Source organism: Enhydra lutris, unplaced genomic scaffold (genome assembly GCF_002288905.1).
Source record: "Enhydra lutris kenyoni isolate GAN:26980312 unplaced genomic scaffold, ASM228890v2 scaffoldscaffold24, whole genome shotgun sequence".
Taxonomy (NCBI): Eukaryota; Metazoa; Chordata; class Mammalia; order Carnivora; family Mustelidae; genus Enhydra; species Enhydra lutris.
In genome coordinates, this window is record NW_019154108.1 from 25783894 (window position 1) to 25810278 (window position 26385).

A 26385-nucleotide genomic window follows, 5' to 3' on the forward strand; every position below is an offset into this window, starting at 1 on the left:
TTCCATATCACATAAGGGGAAATTAAGAAGAAAAGTGCTAAGTTAGGAATCAGCAGAGTGATACTCTAATCGGTGCTGTGCCCTTAGCTGTGTGACCGTGGCAAGTCTTTATGAAGGCTCGATTTCCTAATTTATGAAATAAGCACTATTTAGCCCCTGGCCTACTAGGATAGTGTAGAAGAGCCATACGGTGTTCCCTAGAAACACAAATAGAATTATTTAGTCTTCAGAATTTGGAAAATAAAGAATATTTCAAAGCCCAGAGGAAACAAGTTCAAATGTATGTGTGTATATATGTATGTGTGTGTATGTGTTACATCTCACAGACTTTACCATCTTTGCCTCTATTGTGAATCCATTCATTCATTTATTCATCTATTCAACAAAAATTGACTGTGTACCTCTTTCACACCTAGCACTGATGTGGGTATTGGATATAGAGTGGCAAACAAGAAAGATAAAAGATAAAAGATAAAAGCCCTCCTAATCCTTATGGTAGGTTGATAAATACAAAACTAAATTGATAAAGTGGTAATGGTATCTTTGAAGAAAAACAAAGAAGGATAAAAGACTAGAGAATAAAAGGGTAGGACCAGGGTCTCTTTTAGATTACGGAGCCAAGGAGATTCTCTCCAGAAAGATGACATTTAAGTAGGAAATGTGTCTGGTTCAATTTCCTATTCCGCATAGCATTTTAGAAAGTGGTTGGTATTCATGAAGTGTCATTAAATATATTTAGATCATATCTGCAGATACATGTGTTTGTGCACTCTGCTGGGGATTCAATCACTTTCGTTGTGTATATTTTAAATATGACTTGGGTCTCCATCTTTTCAAAGCAAAGGAAGGCCAGTATTTCTTAGCAGTATTTTCCAATAGCCATCCCCCAAAAACCAGCAGAGTAAAAGCCCTTGGAAGCCACCCCAACACCAGTGTTGTCTCAGAAAGTTTTTATTATGATCTCACGTTAAGACATGAACGGGAGGCCTTCAAAGTTGACCTGGTTTGCCTCAAGACACGTTTAGAACCCAGAACTTATTCCTTTCACCTCCACAACATACTTTAAATTTTGCCAAGAGTTAAAAAGAGAGAAGTGCAGGGCCAGGGAGTTGAATGGGCATTAGACCACTGGCACAGGACAATTTGTTTGCCACAGAGATGGCCTTTTATGAAAAGCCAATCTCTACATGAGTCCAGCACAATACCAATGTGAGTTTTATAGTCACTTTCCATTCTTCCTTGAAAACTCTCATTTGAAAAAAGTTCCATAAGGTTAATCAAAATCAAGTACATTGTCTCCCTCCCAATTTCTCCTGGAGGCTCCTGCCATTTGAGTAACTAGGAGCTCAAGGAGACATTTCACAGATGCTGTTGACTCTAAAACCAATGTCCTCCTTTTTTTTTTTTTTTTTTTTTTTTGGTCAGAGTCAAGACAGCAAACCAGCTCAAGTAGGACTGTGTCCAACTCATCTTACTAAGTAGTTTTTAGGATCTTAAGGAATACAAGAGAAGGAAAAAGATGATAACTAGGTAAACAATGAAGATGGCGGTCATAGAAGACACTAAGCCATTCAACAGAAGTTGTTAAAACTCATCAACAACATTTTTCGGATTGAACTGTGATAACATTCATGCTTTAATTTGTCCTAGAGGCCTTGATATAATATGTGAGTGAGTATTAACTGAGAAGTAGGGTGAGGACCAGGAAAAGGGACAGCTAAAAACATTTGCCCCTCCTAGGGCCTAACTAAGATCACATCCAAAGCACAACCAGTACCAGGGATTAATAGACTCATAAAATAACATAGATGAGAACGATCAGTTTGGAACACCTAGTCCACCCCACCCCCACCCAGACCAGCTTGGGCTGTACATCAATGTTCTTTGCAATGTGTTCTCTATTACTCTCCTGAGAGAGATCAGCTTACACTGTTATGTGGCAAGGCTGCTTCATGGCCGGTAGGTGTACGTAACATGGAACGCCTGAGCTCTCCCCCTGAAGTCAGCCCCTGAACTCAGCTGTCTTCTCCATCCCTCTATCCTCTACACCGACCTCTGCTTCACCACAGCCATTGCACCTCCATGCTAAGCACATGGGGGACACACAAAGGTACCAGGCAGTCTTTCCCAGGCCCCTGGAGATATCCAGCAAGTCACACACATAGACACACGTGCGTGTACACACACACAACCTTTTTCTCGCCATGCCACCATTCCACCCTTTACGCTTACCCCCATTCTTGGCAGCTACCAAGTATAAACAAAAAAGCTATGGTCCTTTACCCACAGCCTCCTCTGGAGTCCAGTACCCTGAGGAGTCACACACACGCCGGGAAGAAGCTGTGTGCACGTACTGATGGAACGTCCCATCTTCAGTGCAGGCACCACACACACTGCCTGGGACCCTGCAAAGAAAAGAGGGAAGGGAGGTGAGGGGAAGTGGTAGGATGAACTGGGATCACAAAATTCAGAAGGCCTCTGGGGTGGGGAGTGGTGATGGGCATTGAGGCCCTAGGGGGTACCTGGGAACACAACGATTTCTCAGCTCATTTCCTTCTTATGTGAACCTCATCTTTTAAAAATTCACAGTGACATGAAAATCTCAGGGTTATGAAGCAGAAGAATTTAACTAAGTCATAAAGGAAGCCTGTGGAGATGAAAGTGGTCAGCTTCCATCCTAGGAACATTCAACACAAAATAATTATAATCTGAATCTTTCAACACAAAAATCCTTACTAGGCTGACTTTCTGTAAGTCATCCAAAGGCCCCTTACGTTCCCCCAACTAAAACAGACAGCAATTTTCAGAGTAAACTTATTAGCTATATGTGGTCTTGTGTTTTAAACTCCCTACTTTAAATCACATACATAAAATAAAAGTCATGTGAAATGTGATGCCCCTTGGCTATGCATCACCTATGGGGAGCACGTCCAAATCTCTTACCATGATCCAAAGTTCTTCACTAGCTAACTCCAGCCTTACTCACTTGAGCTCTTCTATGAACGTATGTTCCCAGCACAATGAACAAATCACCTTTCCTCAAATACAACATTCATGTGAAATATGCTCTTTTCTCTCCTGAAAAATAGACTTTTCAAGGCTCTCTGCTTAGCAAACTCCTCCTCATCCTTCAAAACCCATTCAAATGTAACCTTGGCAGTGGAACTTAGTTTTACTCCTCAGCATGGTGGGCACACTCTCCTCTACATACCCACCACAGCTTCTGGCTCCTGTCTTGGGGCATTGCTCTGTGGTGTTGAAAATCCCACTCCCATTCTCTCCTTTGCCTGTGAACAGGTCCACACCAAGCTCTGTTCTTTCTGCCCCCAGCAGTTAGCACAGGGACTGACCCCAGCGGTCCTTCTGTGAGAGCTTGTTTTATGGGCATCCCTGAGACTACTAGTACAGTTTACAAAGAGCCCTGTAACCACTAAATAACAAAGGGAGACGAGGCTCCTCTCTGATACTTAGAATCTTTTCAGGAGCCCAACTGTGAATGATGCATCTGAAAATGAAGACAGCAAGTCAAGTTCCCTCATAGGTAGAGAGAGAAACTGAATAGCTTGTAATATACTAGAAAAATAACATAATTGGCAAATAGAGGTAATAATTACGTTACCAGCTCCATTTTTTTTCCCCAGCTCTCATTTCTAAGCACCTTATCTGCCTAGCGTTGTGCCACTAGGTGCTTTTCATAAATGATCTCTAATCCCTACGAGAACTCGATGTTTACAAATGAGGACACTCAGGCTCAGAGAGATTAAGTCAACTGCCTAAGGTCACAGAAAGTTCCTTCGTTCCTTTGAGCAAGTTCCCCCAAACCCTCAAGTGTCCAGTACTTTGGCAATGAAAAGGTGCAGATACATCCAACCTCTGACTCTAATCAGCACCCACTTCTGGTGCGGACACAACTCCAAACCACATTTCCTTGATGTACTTGGCCTCTCCCGGCTGCCGCTGAGTGCGTGGTTGGGCTCCTCTCTGACATAAGAATTCCAAATACTTACTGGGGAGGAGTAAACATAACTCCAAGTGTGACACAAATCGCTGGGTATGTGACGTGAGTCTCCCCGACACACGTGTTGGGAGGCCTCCGCGCAGTGGCCCACCTCGCTGAGAGAAGGAAGCAAATTACAACCTTTTCTGCCAACAGACTCGAAGCATGCCAGTACTGATGTCTGCTTTATCGTAACGTTTGTACCAGAGGGAGAATTGAGAGATTAAATTGTTTACATGTGTTATATAAACTGATACAAAACTCCAGTCTGCGCATGCCCCCAGAGGACCTACTGTTCAGCCAGTCCGACCAAAGCCGCACAGGGTCACCCTTGCAGGAAGAGGATTCTTAGACACATTCTATTTGTTGACTCACAGATGGAGCCCATGAGAGCTTGGGTGCTGATGACAATCAGAACTGCTTTGTAGGGTCCTTAAGTTCTAAGTGATGTCATGCACTAAGCATACATTGAGGTATCTAGGACAGGTACCAAGATCCAGAAGGCTGGGAACACCATTTTGAAAAAAGATTTGCTGTCTTCCTCCCATCCCTGTCTCTTCCTGTCTTCTCTGCCAGGCTTCTAGGAAAGATGGAGAACATGGAAATGTGCTCCAGGGACATCCGGCTCCGTGGCCGGGGCCTGATACCCAGTGGGGAAGGGTGACACCTAGAAGAGGGGCTATCTGCATGCTACATGGGAAGCTTTAAGGTCAGAGAAACAATCTATATGGGTTTCCTGTTTCAGAAATCCCAGCGGATGCCCCACATTCACCTCTATTCAATTGTGGGGTCTTGGGCTAGCCGCCAAGTGCTTCTCCGTGCCTTGGTTTCCTAACTCACATGGTTTGTGCTCACCTCAAGGACCAGATCAGACACCTGCTGGTAAAACACACCGCACAACGCTTCACACAAAGATGGACCAGAGATGAGAGCCCCTGTCATTATTGCAAACACAGGGGCCGGTCTTGAGAGTGGAGAGCCTGCACAGGCCGCCAAGATGGAGTTCTGGCCCTGCTCGGGGAAACCACATTCCCCAACCTCCCACCAACGGTCCAATGTGCTGCTTTTCCTTCCTCTCTCCCTTTTTACAAAAGTTTCCCTGGTATTCACACATACCAATACGCAAAGGATAAATAAAAGTTAATTTTAGATATAATGACTCTCTTTTAAAAACACGTATCAGGTGTCTGTGGTGGCAGGCCCAGAGACCGAGATGCAAAAGACAGTCCTTCCCTAAGGAGTTGTGGTGGAGAGGGGCAAACAGGGAAATACCCGGATAATGACTCCACAAGGCAGCAGCCCCAAGTGGGACAGGCACCAGGCACGGCAGGAAGCGGAGAAGGCATCAGAAACACCACGCAAGCCGGTGAAGGCCCCACGCACACGTGTAGCAGACCCCCGACCCCCAGAACAGCCTGAAGGAAGGTACCTCACCTCCTTTCCACCAACACCACCATGCAAGGAGCAGGCCCCTGCTTGTCCACAATGGCTGACCTGGGCAGATAGCAAAGGCCACCTCTGCTTTGTCAGGTCGTCTTTATCACATTCGTCAACCACTTCATGGCTCCTGGAAGCCTGCCAGCTGTGACATTCCAGAGGAAACACGTGCCCGGCCCCTCACCAAGGAGTGAGTACACAAGATGAGCCTCTAGCTTACCTGAGCGCCCCGTGAGCTCCACTAAGGAGACGGGGACAGAGCAGGATGGGGCCGGGAGGGGCAGCCCTGAGCAGGGGTGCATGTGTTGATTAAGCCACACCGGGGCTCCCCCCACTCCACGTTCTTCCCCTCGTGCACAGGAAATGCCACAGAGAACACAGAGCGGCTGGCCTGGGGCAAGCGCCTCTCTCTCACCTGTCATACACAACCCCACTGATTGGAGGAAGCCAGTGGATGGTGAGGGAGGTGTGGGTCTGCCCGATGACCATGGGTGGGATGGGAATGGGGGTGGGCTTCCGACTTTGACTCCACTGCTGATACACAAGATCCAAATAGCAGTGCATCCGGGCCACCTGGTTCGGGGTGAAGCTGTCGGTGCAGTCGTCATCTGTGGAGACAAAAAAAAAAAAAAAAAAGGAACAAGAGAGATAAAGGTCTTAACTTGGAAAGAGCACCAAGACAAGGGGGAGGTCTGTCTGGCTTATGCCCTAAGTCACTAGCACCCAACACAATGCCTCACACTCACTGGGTTCCATTAAGACTTGCCAAATGACTAAATGTATTCTGTTCCGGAGAGTATCGAAGCTGCAAGTGGGAAAGAGAAGGCACAAAATAGCACTTGCTTATCCCTAAAGCAGGACCATTACCCTGCTGTTGGACAGAGCCAAGGTAAGACTCATGCCCTGAGGCAGAAGATTGCTCCTAGCTGAAGGTTACTTATTCAGGAAACCACAAGATGGCAGTGTTTCAGCATATGGCCTTTTTATTCATGACCGCTTCTGGAGTTGCAGACACATGCAGGCACTGTGACTCTACCAAGGTTAGGGGGATTCAGTGGAGATGGTGGAGGAAATAGGGAACCAAAACATCGAGGATGCAGTAGGGATGGGAATGGAGGTCTCAAGCTTATTTCTGGAGCCGGCAACATCTCTCTATTAGACATAATTTTCATAGGGATGGAAAAGGAGTTATCTTAGTTTTAGGGTCACAGGGCTGGGAAAGGACTTATCTTAGTTTTAGGGCCTTTTTAAATGAGAGCACGCTAGTCAGATACTGCCCCCTGATTCTCAGATGTTTTCACAGCTCTGGCTTCTGCATCCCATTGTCTGGTCTCCCTGGCAAGGGCCACTGTGTGCTAGTTGGGGGAGGCAGGGATGCTGGCCCTCATGAATTCAATGCACCTGAATTATACACCAAAATGACACATGGATGGAAATATATTGATAAGTCACGAGCAGGACCAGCTCACCACTCTTTTCTTCCCTTCAAAGGCATGACCAAGGTCTTGGGAATTTATCCTTATTTTTTTTTTCTTTTTTTGGATAGTCCTAGAATTTATCACCAAACAAGCCCCTGGGCCTTACTGAAAAAATCATTTCCTTCCTTCTCCTTAGAATAAATCATCAAATCAAATCAGTCCTTATTCGTAGGGATAAATTTGAGTCCATTATCAAGAGACTATGATTAGTACTACTTTTTGCCAGAAATGAGGAAGGTGAAAGAGGACGGGAAGAGACATAATCCAGGATAACAAGACCAAATAATAGGGTTGTTTCCAGGGCCAGGAGAGTAGAACCATTTTTTAAATGAGACTATATATATATATACATATATATATATATATATATATATATATATATATATATTTTTTTTTTTTTTTTTTTAGATAAGCTGAGAATCAGCCCATGGGGCTAATGCTCAAGGAAGCAAATCTGATACCTTAAATAAAAGTAACAAAATAAAGAGGGATCCTGATCTTGAGCTTAAAATTAACCACGTCCATCTTCTTGACCACCAACTGCAAAAACAATTAGCACAGAGCCACCTTAACCCAGGAACTTCTTTCCCCATCACTATTTGAGTCTACTTTGGAATGAATGCCTAAGAACATGGCTAAGAACAAAAATAACCAAGTTCTAAGGAACAAAGGAATCTCAAGAGAGCTTTTGGTTTTGTCCCCTTTTTAAACTGTCCAAGATAAAAGTGCATTCTTCTTTCCATCTTTCGCAGAGGAGAATCCAGTCCACAAGACCTCTTAATATCTTTATATTTCTTTAAGTTCTTCAAAGTCATGAGAAAAAAGAATATGCTGTGATAAGTATCTCTGGCATAAATGACCAACCACTTCACAGTCCTCGCCACCTCCCACACCTCCACAGCCCACCCCAGCTACAAAGGGCTCCCATGTAATCATAATAGAAAATATTCCCATCAAGACTGGTGTGGTACCTGTATAGCTCATGTAGTTGCTGAATGGAGCCCCAGGGAAGTGGGTGAAGCCACAGGTGTCATTGACGGGCTCTGGGTCCTGGCACAGCTTACTCTTGGGAGTAGGGGCAGTGTCGGCACAGAGGTCTCCTGTATCCATGGATGGCACTGTCTCCCTACAGGGGTCATCACAGGATTCCCTCTCACTGACCCCTTTGAAGACATGGTAGAGTCCCAGAACATGCCCCACTTCATGGATCATAATGTTGGTATGGCCAGGCATGCCATAATAGGCTGGGTTGAGGACAACGCCACCTGCAATGGAAGGTTTGGAAAACATCTCTAAGCATGTAATGAATAGCAACCCCTGATCCTTAATTATGGCTTCTGGTAAACACCGTGTTCTATTTCAGCTTCTAAGGGAACACTTTAGAACTTCTAATGGTGTTCAGTCCCTGCTCTTCCCTTTGGTCACAAACACCCTCTGAGCTAATCAATAAACATGTCTTTAACCCCTAGCATAGATGAGCGCTGTACTGGAAGGCAGGATTAACACTAAAGATGACATGACATGGTAGAGGGCCAGGATTCTCAGGGCTGACTACACATTAATATCACCTAGTGGAGTTAAAAAACACACATGTCCTAAAGACCTAAACATAAGACCTGAAACTATAAAAATCCTAGAGGAGAGCACAGACAGTAATATCTCTGACATTGGCTGTAGCAACAATTTTCTAGATATGTCTCCTGTGGCGAGGGAAAGAAAAGCATAAATAAACAATTGAGACTGTATCAAAATAAAAAGCTTCTGCAGTGAAGGAAACAATCAATAAAGCTAAAAGGCAACCAACTGAATAGGAAAATACTTACAAATGACACATCGGATAAAGGGCTAATATATCCAAAATATATGAAGAACTCATACAACTCAACACCCCCCAAAATAAATAATCCTATTTAAAAAATAGGCAGAATAAATGAACAGACATTTGTCAAAGAAGACATCCAGATGACCAATAGACACATGAAAAGATGTTCAACACCACTCATCATCAGGGGAACACTAGGAGGGGATATCGTCTCATACCTGTCAGAATGGCTACAATCTAAAACACAGGAAACAAGTATTGAGGAAGGTGTGGAGAAATGGGAACCCTCTTGCACTGTTGGTGGGAATGTAAATCGGTGCAGCCATTCTGGAGAACGGTTACGGAGATTCCTCAAAAATTTAAAAAGAGAACTATTCTACTATCCAGTAATCGCCACTGGGTACTTACCCCTAACCTACAAAAATACTAATTCAAAGGGATACATACACCCTGATGTCTATAGCAGCATTATCTACCATAGCCAAATTATGGAAGCAGTCCAAGTGTCCATTGATAGATGAATGGATAAAGAAGAATGGAATATATATACACAATGGAAGAGTATGTGTGCATGTATATATATATACAGACATACACACACACATATGCATACACACATGTATACACAATGGAATATATGTACACAATGGAAGAATATGTGTGTGTGTGTGTATATATATACAGACATATACACACACATTCATACACATATACACAATGGAATATATATACACAATGGAAGAGTATGTGTGTGTATACACATGCACACACACACACATACACACACACAGGAACATTATTCAGCCATTAAAAAGAATGAAATCTTGCCATTTGCAACAACATGAATGGAGCTAGAGAATATCACGCTAAGCGAAATATGTCAGTCAGAGAAAGGCAAATACCATATGATTTCACTCATATGTGAAACTTAAGAAACAAAACAAATGAGCAAAGGACAAAAAAGAGAGAGATAAGCCAAGAAACAGACTCCTAACTACAGAAAACAAAATGATGGTTACCAGAGGAGAGGTGGGTGGGAGAGTGGCCAAAATAGGCGATGGCGATTAAAGAGTATGCTTGTTGTGATGAACACTAGGTGATGTATGGAATTGTTGAATCACTGTACTGTATACCTGACACTAATGTAACACTATATGTTAACTATACTGGGATTAAAGTAAAAGAAAAAATTAAAAATCCACTACACTGATAGAAATGTAAATTAGTAAAATTATGGAAAAGAGAATGGATATTCCCCAACCTATGTTTAATTATAATTAATTCATTAAAAAAATAAACTTATATGTAGAAGCAAAAACAAGCAAACAAAACCCCACAGATGTCCAAACACTAGCCCAGATGAAATGAATCCAAATATTCAAAGATGAGGATACGTACCTCAGTATCTTTTTAAAAGATTTTATTTATTCATTCATTCATTCATTCATTCATTCATTCATTTGACAGAGAGAGGGGACACAAGCAGGGGGATTGGCAGACAGAGTGAGAAGCAGGCTTCCCACTGAGCAGAGAGCCTGATGTGGGGCTGTATCCCAGAACTCTGGGATCATGACCTGAGCCAAAGGCAGACACTTAACCAACTGAGCCACACAGGCATCCTGCCTCAGTATTTTTTTAAACTTCTCCAGTTGAGTTCCATTGTCTGAGTGAAAGCATATAGGGTTTAGAGCCAGGGAAGTCTGGGTCTGAACCCTGACTCTTCACATATCCGAGTTCTGAACACCTATTTGACCTCCTAGAACCTCAGTTTTATTGTCTGTAAAGTGAAGATGATGACACCTACTTCTTGGTTTTTGTAGGTTTGGGTTTTCTAAAGCATTTGCCACACCATAGGAGTTTAGTAATGACAGTTATGTGTGCTGCTTGTGATTTCATGATCCCTACTCACAAGAAGCCAACAACCATTGAGACAAAAGACAAGTCCAACCAAACAATCATGCAATTCAGAATGTCAGGACTGCAGAATGTCAGGACTGCAGAACTGCAGGAATATGACCCATCCTCACTTCCCCAAAATCTCCCCAAACACCAGGGGAGGTGTTTCAGAGAAAAGTTCATTGGATCCAATCTGGGCTTGGATTAAAGCAGTAGTATCATTGTAACTTTACAAAAGGAAAGGCTAAAGACTTCTAAGTGCCCCAATTTCTATGTATCTAGCTTCCCAATCCCCACTTTCCAATCCCCACTTCCTTCCTCTCCCCATGTTTGAAACCAATTGACCTTCTTTCTTTGTCTCCAAAAATTGGCAGGATCAGGCCTCATTCTCATCTCGAAGACCTGAAACAGGTCATGTCAAGAGCTCTAGAGCAACCCTCTCTGGTTGTATTTCTAGGCTGCACCTGCCCCTCTATCCCAGATCTGATCCCAATTCCCAAGACTTGCTTCATTCATCCTACCTGAGCCCTTTCTCTCTCAATATCCTAGTGAGTACAGCAGCCCCCCAAAAGAACAGCCCTGCCTCTCTTTCTCAGGATCATATTCCAGGGATTGTGTCTCATTCCTGAATTCTATGTGATGCCCTACAGACAACTACATACATGGCTTTATGGGTAGAGCAGAATCACAGGGTATCTGGTGCCACACCCACTGGTTTTTGCAATAAGTGACTCAGTCTGCCCATGTAGTTACTAGCTCACTGCAAAATGGCAGTTTCGAAATTCAAGTTTGAGCTTCTTCCCTTCTACTCAGACAAGTTGACATTAACCAAGCCATGCCAAGACCCATCCTGAAATAACACTGTCTACTCTCACATGTAAAACAGAGCCAGACCTTGTCTCCCTTGTGTATCTATCACTTCCAGTAAAAGTTCTTGTTCTCCAACATTAACCCTTTTTCCTTTTATAAAATTATCTTCTGTATATTTCTCTCATTTATGCATCATTATGTCAGCATAATGTTAAAGTAATTTGAAAACAGATCTATTTCAGTAACAACCAGAATGCCCCATATCTGAATAAAGCCACCAAGATACAGCATTTCCACATTTCAAGATGCCAACCCCTTGATGTTTACATCAACTGCAGTACTATTCATCATCAAAGTTCATACGCCATTATGCTCTCTGCTCTCCTTCACTCACATCAGCAAAGGTACTCTAAGTGCATGGTATTGTGTGTAAGCACCTTCACTCCCTTACAGCTTCCTCCACCAGACCCCTTCCCCCTACATGCACTTAACCTCTTTCCCTCTTCCTTTCCCTTCCCCAGATCTAAGCAAGGTTTAGATTTTTTTTAAAAATCAGACATAAATAGGACTTTGAAAGGCTACAATTCACCTATAAATGATCCACATGGAGTAGATAGTTCTTCCTAAATCATGCGGTATCCCATGGTTAAGCAGGCTTGAGAAAAAAGCAGCATGGCACATCCACCTCCTGCAGATTTACAGGTGCCTGAGAATTGTTCTGCTAAAGGCCCTGAGAAGCCCTGCAGTAATTCTGTATAACCCTTTACTTCCCAAACTCATTTGAGCAGAATCTGTTTGGTGTAGAATACCTTTTGACATATAGAGCACAATTCATGGAACACTACCAAAGACAAAGAAAACTCCCAATCAATAGTTATTTTCTACCCATACGTACGGCCAGTCCACTCCAAGTCCTCTTGGGATCTTCTCCAGTGATAGGAGAAAGGGGTTATAGGGGCACCTGGGTAGCTGAGTTGGTTAAGCATCTGCATTTGGCTCTGGGTCATGATCTCAGGGTCCTAGGATCAAGGCCTGAGTCAGTTGGGCTCCCTGCTCAGTGAGGAGCCTGCTTCTCCTTCTCCTTCGGCTGCTCCCCCTGCTTGTATGCTCTCTCTTGCTCTCTCTCTCAAATAAATAAATAAATAAATTTTAACTAAAATATTAATAAGAAGAAAGTGGTTATACCTGAACAGAAATAAGACTCCGAGAAGAAGGCATGGCAAAAATAGGAAAGAGGGATGACTGGGAGTGTGGGGTCTTGGGGACACTGGAGGAGGATATGTGGGTGGCCATTATAATAGTGGGTGTCTCATCGATCTCCAGAAGTTTTTGCCTCCACCCCAAAAGAGATATTTACAAGTCTAGAATATTTTCCTTTCAATAAACCAACTTATTTATAAGGAAAGGAAGAAACATAAAAATGCAAATCCTCAACGCACCCAGCATATCTCCTCCACACCAATGACAGGTGGCCAGGGTTTTCCTCCATAGCACTTGTAATGTACATTCTCCAAACAGGAGAATATAAATTTAGCCACACAACATTTAAATTTTAATTAAAAACATAAACCTTTTAACCCACTTGCTGTTACATTTTTTAATTCCAGAAAGATGGGACTTTTGCCCCCAAATCACTGTATGGAACACAGAATACTAAGCTTAGTTGCTATGTGTGTATTAGATAGAATATTGTATATTCTAATTTAGAATTAAGTGCTCTGTACACCAATACATGTCGAGGGAAAAGCCCAAGGTCCTCTTACAGTAATTCTGCTCGCTAGAGCCCAAGTAATTACGAAATTGCACTAGACCGGAACTTAAGGAACCTGGAACGTGGTCCATATACTAACTAGCTGTATGACCTTGGCTCTGCTCTTTCCCTAGGTTACCTGCAAAATGAGGACATTAGCCAGGCTTGTCACTAAGAGTCCCTCTTTGTCTCACCCTGTGGTGCTAAGAGCTCACATCCAGGACCATGTGAGATAATCAGAATACCAGGTAAAGAAAAACTTGTATTATCATGGATCTCCACCTTGTAGATTGTGTTCCAAGACTCCCACCTCTCAGGAGCCTGAGGGGAAGGGAAACACTGGCGTAAGCAGCCACAGACATTCTACCCTCAGATCTGCTAGATTTTCAAGTGACCCAATTCACTGCCTCCTGGTCCTCATGTCCTCCCCTTCGTCTCCCTTGTGCATGGGGCCCCACACGGCTCTTCTAATCACCCTCACTCCAACTAAAATAAACTTGTGAAGTTAGTAAGGGATTGGGTTTTAATCACACACATACACTCATGTGGGTAGGAGAGGGGAAGCATTAATTTATTTCATGGTTTAGTTTACAAAAGTTCTTTCACGTTTTGATAAAAATCCCTCCCAACACACACACACACACACACACACACACACACACACACACACAGGGGCATTCATACCAAAGCCTGGGTGAAGCGTAAAGACTTGTTGCCAAAAATCTAAAAAGAAGAATGTGAGAACTTCTTTTCATTAAGAAGAAACAAGACCTGAGAGATAGTGAGTAAAAAACGGAGTCCCCAGACTAACAACCCCCTCTTGCCATCTCTGTTATATGTGTCTGACCAAGGAGGGTCTGAGGAGCTGTGGATTCCCACCTGCTGAGGGAAATGTGCAATTCTTTTCCAGGAGCAACTCGACAGGAATAGGAAGAAGATAGTACAAAATGTTACTTCCCGTTCCTATTCTATGGTAAAGGTTTTAAAAAGCAGCAACATCTTCTGACACTGATACCTATGCCCACACGTTCCTCCAACTCCATCACCAGCATGAGTCAGGCCCTGAGTGGCTCCAGGTGGGTCCGTAGAGCACTTCACAGAAGCCTCACACACAAGGCCTTTGTACTGACCTGGGCTCCTCCTTTGGCTATGGACACTCACTGGAAATGTATGGATCCTTATCTTTGGGAATATTCCTTAAAAGCTCTCAAAGCTATTTCCCGATCTGTTTCGTGATAATATGAGAGTTCTTACCTCAAAGGGTTGTTAGGGAGATTGAAATAGTGATATAGACAAATAAGCATTTAGCTTGTTTTCTGGAACAAAGTAATCCCAAATGTATATTCCATCATTTCTCAATATCACTATAATTAGATAATGTAGCCTGGCCACACAGGCTCGTTTGCCCCCACCTCTTATTGGCTTCCTCCTAACCATCTTCATTCATCAAGAAAATGGGAAGGCAAGGTCTGGCCACAAACAGGGCAGACTTTCCAGAATAAAACCGAGCATCGCCAGGCAAGGGAGACAAACATCTCCACACAAGGAGCTCTGATTTGACCCTAGGTTGCTCGAACTTTGTTTCCATGTTGTTCTGTTCCTGAGACCCATGGGCACCCAGAAGACAGACAAGACTTGGACAAAGTTACAAACAGACAAGTGTCCATTCAATCCGTAGACAAACCACTGATATTCAAAAATTATCTGTGATAGCTTAAAATTAATGATTGTGCATGGAAAGGAAATCTTGTAAGATTGGACAGTTAGTGTAATTCTTCATACACCTTGCAGGTAGGTCAGATGTAATGCCAATAATCTTGTCCTTCCTACCTCCTTAGTTATAGAGAATATAATGATCATTTCTTATACTCAAAACCACTATCCCTTTTTGTTTCTCCTCATCTTAGAGGACAAAACTAGGACACAAATAAGGGATAAAACATGGTATTAAATGGGGGAATGGGATTCTCTTATCTTCAGTTGAATTGCTTTCTTTGTGCTCTCTGCTTTTACTTAAGACACTGAAATAGGAATTAGAAGAGACATGTCAGTGTGTTTTCAACAATATCTTCATTCCTCAGTCTTCACTCTAAGATACTATCAGACTCTATCTTTAGTCACCTCCACAACACCTGTCCTACAAGGCTGCCTTGGAACTGATGACAAAACCCAGGAGTGCCTACTCAGGGGAAACTCTGAAGCAATTGTGTGAATGGAAGGCAACATTTTGGAAATCCTCACATTTTATCCCAGGGGCTCCCGGCCCTTTACCCCATTGCCAATTCAGGAAGCCAGACTCTTCTGTATTCATCCATTACCTCACTAGGAGGTATAAGATTCAGTGAAAAGTAAAAAAAAAAAAAAAAAAAAGAAGCCCTTTCCTGTCTGTGAGACTTCCAATGTCTATGCCATTTGGGCCCTGATGGGATGCAGGGTTTAGCTAGCAAGGTATGTGAGTGGAGGAGAGTGATTTCTGCCTCACATTACCCAAGCCACCATCACATCTTAGCCTGGAACAAATTCTTCTAAGCTGGAGGAAGAGAAAAGAGATAAAAGAGAGATAATGAGAATATACAGATGGTGATGGGTCCAGATAAAGTGCATTGTATTCTGTATTTCAATATCCCAGTAAAAGGACTCAAAACAGGTACATGTGATCTGACAGCAAGGGGACCTTGCCTTATTCCAGGAATGGATTCCTGAGTAAGAGCCCTAATTCTAGAGAAAAATGGCTAGGAGCAAAGACTGGCAGACAACCTCCCAGAGATCACCTGAAGGAATCTTATGATGGAAACAATGGCAATTTCATGTGACCAGCATCCCTGACAAAATGCATCCTTTCCCTATAACCTTGGCTTTCATAAGCCATCTCTAGAGTCAGCTACAGCCCCAGGCAAAAAGAAGCTAACTGACTAAGCATAAGTGTCTACCACCCAGCTAAGCAGGGGCTCAAAATAGAGATTACGTTCAATTATAGAATAAATAAATGTTACATTTCTTGCACACCTTAATGGATATACTGAGACTTGAAGTTACTTCATGCCACTACCACTAACTTGTACATAGAATATAATATGAATGGGACTCCCTGGATGTAGCAACTGGTGGCCACATGTGGCACAGCTAGCTGTTGCTTAATGGAGTGACGGGGGAGCACAAATACGGTCTTAGAAGACCTTTCAGCCTTGAATATAAGGGACAAGCTAAAACAATTAGACAGGGTTGTTGTGTGGTCTAGGGGATGGTGTAGGGGAAAAAAAAAGAGAAGTTGCTGATCAAAAGATGACATCTCAGTAGGAGAGAGCCAAAGTCCCAAGGTGATGCTGCTTTCCCAAGTTCCAAGTGGCTTTTCCCAGCTTTAGTACAAGACCGCCAGAGTGGCATATAGTAAAGAGAATGATTCCCAAAGCTACTTCTATTTTAAAAAACAAAACAAAACAAACAAACAAACAAACAAAAAAACCCCACAGGCAGTTTGAGGAAAGGACATGGGTTGAAATGACTTTGAAACAGTTCTGTAAAATTTTTAGGGCCAAATATTATTTGGCCATTAAACAAGGAGGTTGAGGTCTGCAGGTGCCTACATGATTACTTCCAGTTACTGGCTAAAATACACTTCCCCAAACACACCCTCCACAATGAAGGGACAAAGCCATCAAAATACACATAGGGATTCAAGGAAGAAGCACTCTGGGGCAGGGCAAGGGAGGAAAGTGCAGAGGTAGACTAAAAAGACAAAGGGAGAGAAAGAAATGGAGAAGATTAAAAAAAAAAAAAAAAAGAAGAGATCACAGGAGCTAGAAAGAGCAGCAAGCTTTTAATAAAACCAGCCCAGAATCTATTCATCTCGAAATCTTGTATTGGCTCCTTAGTTTTACAGCCTGTGGTCTCATAGGAGGAAGTCCTTGTTCTGGACAACACTGAACCAAGACAAGAATGCCTACAGGGTGAAGAGTTTACAGTCTGATGTAATTTTCTGTCTTCTTCTATACTCTCTCAGCCACTCCTACTGCCAAGCACTCAGGGCTCTCCAGCCACCACCACACCATGGGAGAAAAGTAATCTGATTAATTAAAGCTGGAAGATGTTATCACTGAGGCATCTGAGACAGTATGTTAATCCTTTCTTGCTTGTGGATGAGGGCAGTGCTACACACACACACACACACACACACACACACACACACACCAGAATTTTAGGCACCACAGAGTACGAACGGGGAAGATATTTTTAAAATTTATTTATTAATTCATCATTTATTAAACATCTATTCTATATCAGGCTCTGTTCTGGGCTCCAAGGATTCAATGATTACCAGGACATGTTTTAAAAGAGGACACCTTTGGGGCAACTGGATGGCTTCATTGGTTAAGCATCAACTCATTATTTTAGTTCAGGTCATGATCTCAGGGCCGTGAGATTGAGCCACATGTTGGGCTCTGGGCTGAATGTGGAGCTTCCTTGGGACTCCCTCTCTCCCTCTCCCTGTGCCCCTTCTCCCCTTACCCCCCTGCTCACATGCTGTCTCTAAAAGAATAAAAATTTACAAACAAACAAACAATAAATAATAAGAAGATCTTTCAAGTTGTCATATAAAAGGTGATTATTCACTCCCCCTATTTACAAATGCATGAACTTACCTTTGGAGCATCCCAATTTCAGGGTATGAAATTCATATCATGGAGCAATTTTGTCTAAAGTTTTCAATATCCAGGAGTGTTCCCTGTGTTCAAAATCCCAGGACACCCAGAATAACCCCATTTGCTGAATCTATAATAGCTACCCACTAGCTGTTCATCATGTAGCTTGTCTTGTGGATACTTCTATAATTCCTCATATTTACATGTGCTCTCCAGCTTATATATCTTGTTCACTCCTTATTTCCTGGGAGAATCATCCTGCTTTGGCATTGAAAAGAGAAGAACGGTGGACTGGGGACAAAATCTGTGTCACTCTAGTCCAGCCATCTAATGACTGCTTGCACTAGAGTGCCCCTGGTTACCTCCAGCAGATCCTTCCACCTATCCCACTCTGGAGTCTGAACCTGCAGGCCACAGGAACAATCTCGCTGCGATGACCAAAGACTTCCCACCTGTCAAATCTGTGGCTATTACTCACCACTTGCTGCCTTACCCACCTTGTGCATGAATGTGTCACAATTGATACAACACCCCAATGTCAACGTCCAATAGTTTGGTTGGGAGGAAGCTGAGGTTTGCCCTGGGGGACTCCTACCAAAGTTCTGGCTGGGAGAGAAATATCTTACCTCTGAGTGAATTTTGCTGCTTTTACCTGCCCCTGCTCCCTACAGTACTATTACTTTGCTTTCCCCCAGATATCTGTCACAGCTGTATCACCCTGTGCTAGCTCTCTTCTCCCATCCACTGAGTCCCAAAGGAGCCAGTATCTTTCCTGGGTACTAAAAATCTCCAGGTTGAAGGTAAGGTGGTACACGGAGGGCACAACCGAGAAGGTTAACCACAGACTCATGGTATTTGGAGCTTCTACTGCTTTTGCTGCTGCTACTAATGGAGCTATAATTATTGAGGCCCTCCTATGTACTGGTTCTCTTCCTTGTGCTTATTATCCCCATTTTATATATGGGAGAATAAGGTTCAGAGAGGTGATTTGCTCAAGTTTCCATTTGTTTTTATCCAAGGGAAGCCCTAACCCACTCTATCACTCAAAGACTTTTTTTCCTATAATGGTCACATTATCTGGACCGCTTGTTTAAACCCCCATTATGAGCCAGGTTAAAGTTCCCTCCCACACAGTTCTTGGGTCTCCTGGACATTGGGGCATGTTGCTAATGATCCAGTCAGGATCTCTGAGTGTTCTTTGGCGGTACAGATGTTCCCTAGAACAAGTAGAAAGCTGATTGGCCCAGAAAACTCTGAAGTTTCTAATTTTTGTGCCCAACCTTGACAGCCTCTCCTCTCTAACCTAGCCAAAAGGACTTGTACTGACTTTATCTCTCTGCAGCAGCTGCATTTGTGGGCCACGGGGGACTTTCTCAAACTTCTCTCTCCTTAGGTTTCTGGTATACCCTTGAATCTTGCTCCTTCTCCTGCTTCTGTGAAAATCCCTGGATAGTCAGACAGATATAGAGACCCCAAACTCAACATATCTAAACCCAACCAACTCCCCATTTGCTCCTCCTTTTCCTGTACCTTCTACCTTGGCACCACCATCAATTCAGTCTATCAAACAGAACTCCATTTTTTCCCATATACTTATTTATGAGAACAAATTTCTCAGCACTCAGAGCTATGGAAGGAAAAAAGAAAAGCAATATAACTGGTGCTAAATCTTGTTTCAATGTAGCAATAATTACATTCATCCACCAAGACAAGAATTAATTTGGAGAAGAAAAGCCACACTTATTAAAATATGCATTCCTCATTTTGTTTACTAGTTATTAGTCAACATTTTAAAAGAGCATTTTGATCAATTTTGGACAAGCAAATGTTTGAAAAGATAACTCACAGAGAATAAATCTTTTAGCAATTTATAACTTATGATCAGTATCAATGTTAATATCCTGATGTTGATATCATACCATTTTTTGCTGATGTTGCCATTGGAAGACAACAGGTAAAGGATATGTAGGATTTTTATGTACTGTCTCTTAGAGCTACATGTGGATATAGAATTATGTCAAAATAAAAAGTTTAATTAAAAATGATCACAAAGGGGATGGCTGGGTGGCTCAGTTGGTTAAGCGGCTGCCTTCGGCTCAGGTCATGATCCCAGCGTCCTGGGATCGAGTCCCACATCGGGCTCCCTGCTCATCAGGGAGCCTGCTTCTCCCTCTGCCTCTGCCTGCCATTCTGTCTGCCTGTGCTTGCTCTCTCTCCCTCTCTCTCTCTCTGACAAAAAAAAAAAAAAATGATCACAAAGGAGTTGTTTTATTTAAAATATGTTTTCAGCAAAGAAAAGGATGACTAAATTTATTTTAAAATATGCATATGTTACATTACTATAAAGTTCTATGGGAGAAATGGAATGGAAACACAAAGTCAAACAGTAAAAAGTGCAATGAATAATTTCCCAATGTTAAAAAAAAAAAGTGCATGGCATGAATTTTTCAATAATGACGATTAACAAATCATTATGTTGCTGAAAATTCATTTAGGAGAGTAGATTTAAAATTTATCTTTAATTGTTGATAATTTAAAATAATATGGCCAGAAATATATTCTCTGCCACAGTTTTCGATGTTGCTCTTTGAACATATGAAGGGGTTCCGAGTTTTTCAAGTGTTTTAGGGCGTACAAGAGGGCAAAAATAAGTTTGGAAAACACTGCACTGGCCATTCCAAGTACATTCTACTTCTAAGCATGCCCAGGTTTTTAACAGCCTGAACCCTGGCATCTATCAGTTCTTTCCCTCTGGAATGCTGTTTAATTGTCTGCCAAGCCAACTCCTGCTTATCTTTCAACTCTCCTCTCCAGCCTCTGACCCTCTGGGAATTCTTCCCTGATGCTTTGAACACAATTAGACACTTTCTCTTCATGCTCCTACCTACCTCAAAGCAGTATCATCACACAGTGTGGAAATATATATCTACATGGCTGCCTCGCAGTTACGTTGTACAAACCTTTAAGGTGATCTCATTTTATTATTGTATCTCCATTATTGCCACAAACAGATTCAACCACCATTCTCTGAATGAATGATTATGAGTATGGTATTGATAGCTTAGGAAAAAGCTGGTTTACCACCAATTTAAGTCTTCTGCCTTTAAAGATGTATTTTCAGTTTAAGTGTTGTGGACTAAGGCTAAAGATGTTCAAACTACCGAACCTTAGAGCTCAAGGGGAGCTCATTCATTCATTTACTTATTTAAAAAATTCTACCCTGCATTACCATAGTATTAAAAGTACAAAGTCATGCTAAAAGTCAGAAATGGTGTGGATGGACAAGCACAACCATGAATTACATCCTTCTTTCCATGTACTCACTTAGGCCATTGGTAGTCGGAAATTGGATTCAATCTTCAAACCTTCAGGCTGGTATACTTACCTGCTGGGTCACTCAGCTGACCCTCAAAATGCAGGGGTTCTTGAATGTTGACACAAATAGATAATCTTAAGCTTGAGTCTTAAAAAGACTCTATTTAGAAAATCCTAAATGTATTCCTCTATCATGTTATGCCAGCTGTCTGTACTACTCTACACCTGATTTAGGTCAATATGGTTCCCTTGTTCCATCACAGTTACGACTGAACAGGAAGAAATAAATAAGATCACGAGCAATTTCATAGTGAGCCAGATCTTTCAGCTGTTCAGTCTAGCCTGCTGCTTTTGAAAAGCACATTAAGGAACATTTTATGGGAGAACAGTTATTCCTAAGAGGTTTAAGAATAAAATAGAAATATACCTATTCTCTTTTGCTATTCATTATGAGTCAGTGACTCATGAGATAATTTAAACATTTCTTGATTCATTCATTCATCCCTTCATTTGGTATTTGCAGAACACCTACCAGATGTGAAGTATTCTGCTTATGCATAAAGGTCACAGTTCTTACTCAGATTTCACTAGTTTCTACACACACTCGTGTGTGTGTGTGTGTGCATGTGTGTTGCAGTTCTACATAATTTTATCACATGCAGACCTTTGTGTAACTACTGCCTCAATCAAGATACTGAGCTGTTTCGTCACCATTAAGATCTCTTTCTTGCTATCCTCCATATCACAGCCATACTATATCTCTCCCCTCACAACCCAATCCTGACCCCGGCAACCACTTGGTTGTTCTTTGTAATTACCTCATTGAGAATCCTACATAAATCATACAGTGTGTAACTTGTGAGTTTGGTTTTTTTTTTTTTTTTTTTCCCCCAGCATAAACCCTTGAGATTCTAAGTTGTCATATGCATTCATACTTTGTTCCTTTTCAGTTCTGGGTAGTATTCCAATGTATGGATGTAGCACAGTTTGGTTAAGCAGCTAGCATGGAAGGACACCTCTGTCATTTTCAGTTCTTAGGCTCTTACAAATAAAAAGCTGCTATGAAAACTGACATACAGGTTTTTGAATGGACCTTGGGGATAAACATCCAAAAATCCAGTTCCTGGTTCATCAAGTAAGTGTAGGCTAAGTTTTATAAGAAACTGCCCAAGTATTGTCCAGAGTGGCTGTGCTATTTTACTTTCCCAAGATCAACGTATGACAGATCTGGTTTCTCTGCTTCCCTACCAGCATTTAGTATCGTCACTGTTGTTGTTTTTTTTTTTTTAATCTTTTTATTTATTTATTTTTATTTTAGCTCTTCTAAAAAGTGTGTTGTAATACCTCATGGTCATTTTAATTTGCATTTCCCTAATGGCTAGTGATACTGAACATCTTTTCATGTGAATATTTTCTTTGGTAAGATGTCTGTTCATGTCTTTGCCCATTTTCTAACTGGAATATTTGTCTAACTATTGAATTTTAAAATTCTTTATAGATTCCAGGTACAGATCCTTTAGGAGATGTGTGGTCTGCAAATATTTCCTCCAGGTCTGCCACTTCTTTGTTCATCTTAACAAAGTGTTTCTCAGAGAAAATGTTTTAAATTTTGGTTAAGTCCAATTTGTAAGTTTTTATTTTTATGAACTATGCTATGAGTGTCATATATATGCACTCTTCATCTAGGCCTGCCCTTAAGATTTTCTCTTATGTTTTCTTTTAAAAGTTCTATAGGTGTATTTGGGGGGGGGGATCTTTTTTGAATTTAAATTCAATAGTTAACATATAATGTATTACTAATTTCAGTAGCATTCAGTGATTCATCAGCCTTATATAACATCCAGTGGTCATTACATCATGGGTCCTACTTATTGTCCATAACCCAGTTACCCCACGCCCCATGCCCCTCCCCTCCAGCAACTCTCAGTTTGTTTCCTGTGATTTACAGTCTCTTATGGTTTGTCTCCTTCTCTGATTTTGTCCTGTTTCATTTTTCTTGGGCTTGTTTCTTTTAGTAATTAGCCTCATGCTGTATGTATTCTTCTTTGATGTGGCTGTTGGAGATGTTCTCAGTCTAGCACACTCCTTTTATCCATTATATATTTCACAGAATTAGTGCTACTATTTGGGTTGCTTCATTCTCCTGTCAAAGTTATGCCCACTTTTGTGCACAAACTTGAGCACAGGGGCTGGAATCTGAGTGGAAGAGTGACAGTTTGAGTCCTTATCAATCTGAGGTGAAGACATGTTGACTTGGCATTGAGCAGGTAGCAGGCCATGCACGCTGACTTGGGCAGGAGGGTGGCTAGACTGTGGATTTGGAATCCATAGGCTGATGACATTTTGTGTGATGGGGATTTGACTGGTTTTGTTCCTGTCATGAATTCCTTTAACTTTTGTTTCTCTGGGGAACTTGACCTCATCTTCTATTCTGAATAAAAGCCTTGCTAGATAGAGTATTCTTGGCTGCAGGTTTTTTTCTTTTAGCGCTTTGAATATATCATGCCACTCTCTGCTGAAAAATCCCCTGATAGCCCTATGGGGTTTCCCTTGTATGTAACTGATTTCCTTTCTCTTAATGCTTTCAAAATTCTCTCTCTCTCTCTTTTTTTAATTAAATTTTTTAATTTTTTATAAACATATAATGTATTTTTATCCCCAGGGGTACAGGTCTGTGAATCGCCAGGTTTACACACTTCACAGCATTCACCATAGCACATACCCTCCCTGATGTAAAATTCTCTCTCTCTTTATCACTACTTTTGGCCATCTTATTTACTTTGTAAAAATATGGAATGCATCACAAATTTTTGTGTCATCTTTGCACAGGGGCCATGCTACTCTTCTCTGTATCATTCCAATTTTAGTATATGTGCTGCCAAAGTGAGAATTGAGCTTATTTTTATATTTAAATCTCTGATTTATGTTAATTTTTTTACAAGGTACAAGACTCATATTGAAATTCATTTTCTTTTGCTTATGGACGTCCAATTGCTATAACACCATTTGCTGAAAATACTTTTGGCTATTAATGTCTACAGTATATATAAAAATATTATTCCTTTCATTTCTCGTAGTGGCTATATACTCTTTCTCACTTTCATTTCTTGATCAGTTTTTCTTTGCCCCCCCTCCAAAATTTAACTCTGTTAACTTTTTTCTAATTAATGTTTATTTTCTATTTTATTTCTTCTCTTACTTTTATTACTTCTTTTTGTCACCATTTTGTTGATTTAATGTGTTATTCCTTGCTGGTTTCTTGGGATGGATACCTAGCTCAGACATTTCCTTTTCTAATATACAAAACTATAGATTTCACTCTACTTACAGCGTCTTGTATATACCATAAATTTTGATAGGCCCTATTGTCATAATTATTTCACTTAAAAATATGTTCCTATTTTCATTGCAATTTATTCCTTGAGCCATGAGGTAATTAGAAGTGTATAGCATAGTTTCCAAATATTTGTGGATTTCCTAGGGGGTTTTTTGTTGTTTTTGTTGTTATTGACTTTTACCTTATTTCGAGTGATATGAGAAAGCAAAGACTTCATGATTACAAGCTTTGTAGTTCACTTTTTGGCCCAGAACTCTCAGTAAATTTTCCATGGTACATGAGAATAAGGCATATTCTTTGCTGTTTAAGTATGCTATATTAATTTTGTTAATTAAGTCATGTTAAATATTTTTCAAATATTTTAGATCTCTATTAGATATTTGTTTAGTTATTATTTTCTGAGAAAATAGTTTTTAAAATAACAAATATAATTGTGGATTTTTCTGTCTTCTTTTTATTTTCATCAAATTTTGCTTTACATATTTTAGGGCATGTTATTGGGTGCATAAAATTTATCACAGTTACATTTTCCAATTATAAAATATGCCTATTTATCTCTCATAATATGTACTATCTTAAAGTTTGCTTTATCTGATATAAGAAAGCTACACTGACTTCTTTGGACTAGTATTTTCATTGTATTTTATATATATATATATATATATATATATATATATATATATATACATCTTCTGATTCTTATAATTTCAGTTTTTTTCTCATATTTAAGATGTGTCTCTTACAAGCACCATATAGTTGGGTTTGTTTTCAGTCTGATAATTTTTGGCTTTAAAGTGGTATGTTTAGTCCATTTGTTTTTAATGGAATTAATACTTTAGATCATAATCAGTATCTTAGTTTTTGTTTCTATTTGTTCTGTTATTTATTCCTATTTTCTTTCCTTTTGTTGCCTTAACTGGATCATTTCATTTCCTGCTCTGTAAGCTTACAAAAGATCATTTATTGTTTAATGGTCACCCTAAAGACTACAACATGTGTTTTTGACTTACTACTGTCTCAAATTACTAAAATCAGCACTTTTTCTAGATATAGGAAAGGAAAGGACCTTGAATTCCTTAACTTCACTTACTTTCTCTTCTGCTTTTTATACAATTGTTGTCAAATTTTAATTCTATATATATTTTAAACCAAAAAGACATTATTGTTATGACTTTTAATATTTTTATCCTTCCTAGTATCATTCATTTCCTTTTGCATGTCTCTACTTCTCATCTTCCCATTTCCTTTTTGCTTGCATAACTTCCTTCAGTATTATTTTATTGCTATAATAGACCTAGTTTGTGACTTTCTTTCTATTTTATCCTTCCTGGGGTTTGTAAAACATTTTGAATCTGTTGTTTCATATTTTCTATTACTTTACAAGTCACAGCCATTATCTCCTTGATATTTCTTCTGCCCTAATATCTTTCCCATCTTCTTCTAGAACTCTGATTTACATTAGGGGGGCACCTGGGTGGCTCAGTGGGTTAAAGCCTCTGCCTTCAGCTCAGGTCATGATCCCAGGGTCCTGGGATCAGACCCCTCATCACGCTCTCCGCTCAGCAGGGAGCCTGCTTCCTCCTCTCTCTCTGCCTGCCTCTCTGACTATTTGTGACCCCTTTCTCTCTCTCTCTCTCTGTCAAATAAATAAAAAATATCTTTAAAAAAAAAAAGAACTCTGATTTACATTAGGAAATTTTCATCAGGTCTCAAAAGTCTCAAGTTATTTTCTATATTTTTCCAACACTTTTTCTCTCTGAGCTTCAATATAAATGTTTTCTATAATTTTCTAGCCCCTTAATTCTTTCTCCTGCTCATAAACTTATCTGTTCATTTCCTAATCTCAGTCTGTATTTTTTTGTTCCAAAATTTCCATTTAATACCTTATTACAAATTCCAGTCT

At 40.8% G+C, this 26385-nt stretch overlaps 1 protein-coding gene across 1 annotated transcript in view; it reads right to left on the bottom strand.

Annotated features, from left to right (window-relative positions):
• LOC111150849 (pappalysin 2) overlaps nucleotides 1–26385 on the bottom strand; it is a 276104-nt gene that overhangs the window by 140119 nt on the left and 109600 nt on the right. The window contains 3 exon segments of the mRNA XM_022508485.1: nucleotides 2284–2405; nucleotides 5850–6042; nucleotides 7884–8177. Coding sequence (XP_022364193.1) covers nucleotides 2284–2405; nucleotides 5850–6042; nucleotides 7884–8177 — 609 coding nt within the window.